This window comes from Semicossyphus pulcher, unplaced genomic scaffold (genome assembly GCF_022749685.1).
Source record: "Semicossyphus pulcher isolate SPU_LCO1_2020_fin unplaced genomic scaffold, fSemPul1.0.p SCAF_1, whole genome shotgun sequence".
NCBI lineage: Eukaryota > Metazoa > Chordata > Actinopteri > Labriformes > Labridae > Semicossyphus > Semicossyphus pulcher.
Genome location: NW_027211603.1, coordinates 26,647,182 through 26,650,836, shown reverse-complemented (window position 1 = coordinate 26,650,836; position 3,655 = coordinate 26,647,182). Strand labels below are relative to the sequence as shown.

At 41.3% G+C, this 3,655-nt stretch overlaps 1 protein-coding gene across 1 annotated transcript; it reads left to right on the top strand.

Moving 5' to 3' along the window:
* Positions 1–270: 270 nt before the first annotated feature.
* On the top strand, positions 271–3,420 carry LOC138588622 (serine/threonine-protein kinase pim-2-like). Its single transcript, XM_069658883.1, has 8 exons — positions 271–334; positions 485–658; positions 1,068–1,202; positions 1,932–2,026; positions 2,409–2,624; positions 2,721–2,898; positions 3,055–3,231; positions 3,329–3,420. The coding sequence occupies exons 1-8, from the start codon at positions 271–273 to the stop codon at positions 3,418–3,420; spliced, it is 1,131 nt and encodes a 376-aa protein (XP_069514984.1).
* Positions 3,421–3,655: the final 235 nt, after the last annotated feature.

Here is a 3,655-nt window from a genome sequence, read left to right as displayed (position 1 = left end):
CCTTTGAATGTGTTTATGTTTGATTAAACACATCTCTTGCATTTGAATCCACTCAACATTCTGAATGTATTCTATAGAACACGACACACAGCAGAATATTGTGAGGTCAAATTTGTGTGGCCAAAGCATTCCGGAACAACCTCTTCAAAGGCATTCTGGAACAACCTCTTCAAAGGCATTCTGGAACATAACATAACTTACACTTGAATGATCCAAGTTAGTTCATTTTCATTTGTCATTTCAACGGAGAAGCATTACTTTTTGAGAGTCATGTCATCCAAATCGTGGACACCAAAAAGGACCGTTCAGTGGTGGGCCTCAGTTGCAAAACGGAGTAAGTATTGAGGAACACAATTCTGGCAAAAAAAAAAATGCTATTTTCCTTTCTCTTTAAACCACATGATTAAACTGGTTCACTCAGAACATAAATAATGTAATGGACTGTATTAAGCACATACTGAATTGTCGTTTTCTGTTCTTGCAGGTTGCCGCACTGACCCCATCATATATACAGAGAAAGACTGCAACTCAGATCGAAAAAACATCTCGAAGAGAAAATCTGAGGAGAGTCTTGAAAGAGCCAGCAAGAGGAGCAGGACAAGTCAAAGTCCCTGCGAGGGCTGCAGCAGGGACCTCACTGGCCCAACTACCAGCACAGGTAAGCTCAGAAAAATCCTAAAAAGATTCATTGTATTTGTTTTCAGTTAAGTAAATGTTAAACTAAAAGAGGAGAATAATTGCACGCTCAGTAAAGGGGTACTTTGTTAAATAAAGCCCATTTACAAGAAGCTATATTGAGAGTCAGCAACTAAAGTTGACTCATTCTCACCTAAATCGAAATGTATTTGGCATAGTTATCTGAAATCAGGCTTTTGCTGAACTTTATGTGTTATGTCTTTTGTCTTCATTATATTTTCAAATTATTTAAACCACCAAAAAAATTGTATAGGGCTGAATTGTCTACAGATAAATATCTCTGATTTGTCTGAATACCAATGTGCACAATTTGTTTTTAACTCCTAATACTCGCATGCTCATGATTTGGCTTTATCTGTTGAATGTCACAGTTTCAGGAGAAACTCCAAGCTCCTCTGGACCCAGCCATGGTGCTGTGTTGGGTTCTGGGAAGACCAGCAGCAAGAGGAAGTCCAACGACGACATCCCCGACGACAACGTACCATCCACATCTACCAACATCTCGAGTAGAAAGAGGAAGTCTGAGGAGACAGAGGGTCCCAGGAAAAGGAGCAGAAAGACCCATTATCCCTCTGAGGCCTCCAGTGACAACCCTGACACTTCCTCTTCAGCAAATACGGCCCATCGTCACAGCAGAGGCAAGCTAGGATAGGCAGAATTATATTTAGCCTGTAGAGAATGATGTAAATGTCTACTTTGGATGTGGAGGGAGGTCTCCAAAGTCAAAATAGCCATGATTGTGTCATCATGGGGTTTGAAAAAAATCTGCAATTAGAAGACAGAGTGACCAATGACATATGCTTATGAGTTATATTATTGGAAGTGAAGAATCCAGTGTTTATGGAGTTCGACACATGCAAGGGACTAAAATCTGGATACCTTGGCTGCTGCAAAATCAATTTCTACCATTTCTGTTTCAATGTATCTTCTGTGAGAAGCACAACTGAATGCTATGACATGCAGTTGCTTAACTTAGCATAAAGACTGGAAATAGTATAAGTCAGTTTTTTGTACTGATTTATCGATCATGACAACTAGTGAGCTTTAGAAATGTTGGTAGGTGGATTTATTATGTTTCCTTTGGACGGATTCTGGCATGCTTTGTGCAGCCATGATGCTCAGCTACGCTAATAAAATGAGGTTATTGTGAGAGATTAGTTTTATGTATTAGTGTTCCGATGAAAGTCCTGAGCATGTATATTTAAACGGAATATGTTTGTTATATATTTCTGCAGATGCCTTTGAGTCCAAGTACGAGGAGGGGAAACTGCTTGGTGAAGGAGGCTTCGGGGCAGTCTTTGCTGGCTTCCGCAAAAAGGACAATCTACCTGTAAGATTCATTGTCATGCTATACAACACACACACACACACACACACACACAAACTACCTATGATTCATGTATCCACATTGTACGACTAATAAACTAAACAAATGTATGTCTTTATTTTTTGTAGGTTGCCATAAAAAAAATTGAACAGGAAGAAGTTGAACGCACATCTATGGTAAGTGATATATTCTTCTTTCTCATTCCAACATGTTGATACATTGTTTAATACTTAGAGCAACATTTATTAATATTTCTCTTTTTTCATAATGAATACAAAGAGAAAATGCCCATGTTCTTCCTTTACCTCATTCAATGTAGAAGTTTACTTTTATTATTTAAACATATGAGATTCATCTTTTTCCCACTTTGGCTCTATGTATAAAGCTGCTGGACGGGGAAAACAGCATGGTCCCTCTGGAAGTTGCACTGCTGCTGAAAGTCAAGCCACCAGCAGCAGAGACCAGTGCAGCCGTGACCCTGCTGGACTGGTACGATCTGGATCGCGACCTGATACTCGTCCTAGAGAGACCAGTCCCCTGCTGTGACCTGTATGATTATGTCGAATCTAGAGGGTCCTCCCTGCAGGAGCACGAGGCTAAAGTAAGTAGCTGATACAAACTGTGATTCAGTGTTTTTGTATCTGTGTCCATGAACACCATGTCACTCAGTCTTGATGTCTCTCTCTTTCTCCCCCAGACCATAGCCAAACAGCTGGTGGATGCTGTCATTGAGATCCACTCCAGAGGAGTATTTCACAGGGACATCAAGCTGGAGAACATCCTCCTTGAAACCGGCTCTGATGTCCCTCGAGTACGGCTCATTGACTTTGGCTGTGGAACATTTCTGTCAGAGGAGAATTACACTTCAGGTCCAGGTAGGCTGTCCCTCTTATTGTTCTTATTATTAGTTAGTCTTAGTCTCCTATATTTGTATTGCTTGAGCTGATGATCATTGCATAATTGCTATCTCTGTCCTTTATCTCTGTCTCTTACCATTATATTTTCTTACTTTGTGGCTGGTTGAATTGTAGCAACTTATGTGTACACCTCCCCTGAGTGGTTCGAGAATGGGATGTGCAGGGCCGTACCAACTACAGTGTGGCAGCTTGGTGTTGTGCTTTTTGAGATCCTGCATGGTACTATCCCCTTTACTGACAGCACTGAGACTGTTTATGTAAACCCTGACATCAGTGAAAGTCTTTCCATCGGTAAGTTATTAACACCCACATGCAGTCAAATTAAGCACAGGGAAACACATATTAAGTACAGTGTGTATTCAACCATGATTCTTTTTTGTCTGTCCAGACTGTCAGGGGTTTCTACGAAGCTGTCTGACCAAGACCCCGGAGGCCCGACCCACCCTGGAGACACTAAAGGACCACCCCTGGCTGAAATGAATCTCCACACCCTCCCAGAAGCACAGAAGAACACCCCAGGACAACAAATAGACATATAGACAGACATATAGACAGACATTTCGACAAACAGACAGACATATAGACGAGCAGAGAGACATATAGACAAACATACAAACAGGGCTGCACGGTGACTGCAGTGGTTAGCGCTGTTGCCTCACAGCTAGAAGTTTACTTGTTCAAACCCCGGTTTGGACAAAGTTGTGCGGAGTTTGCA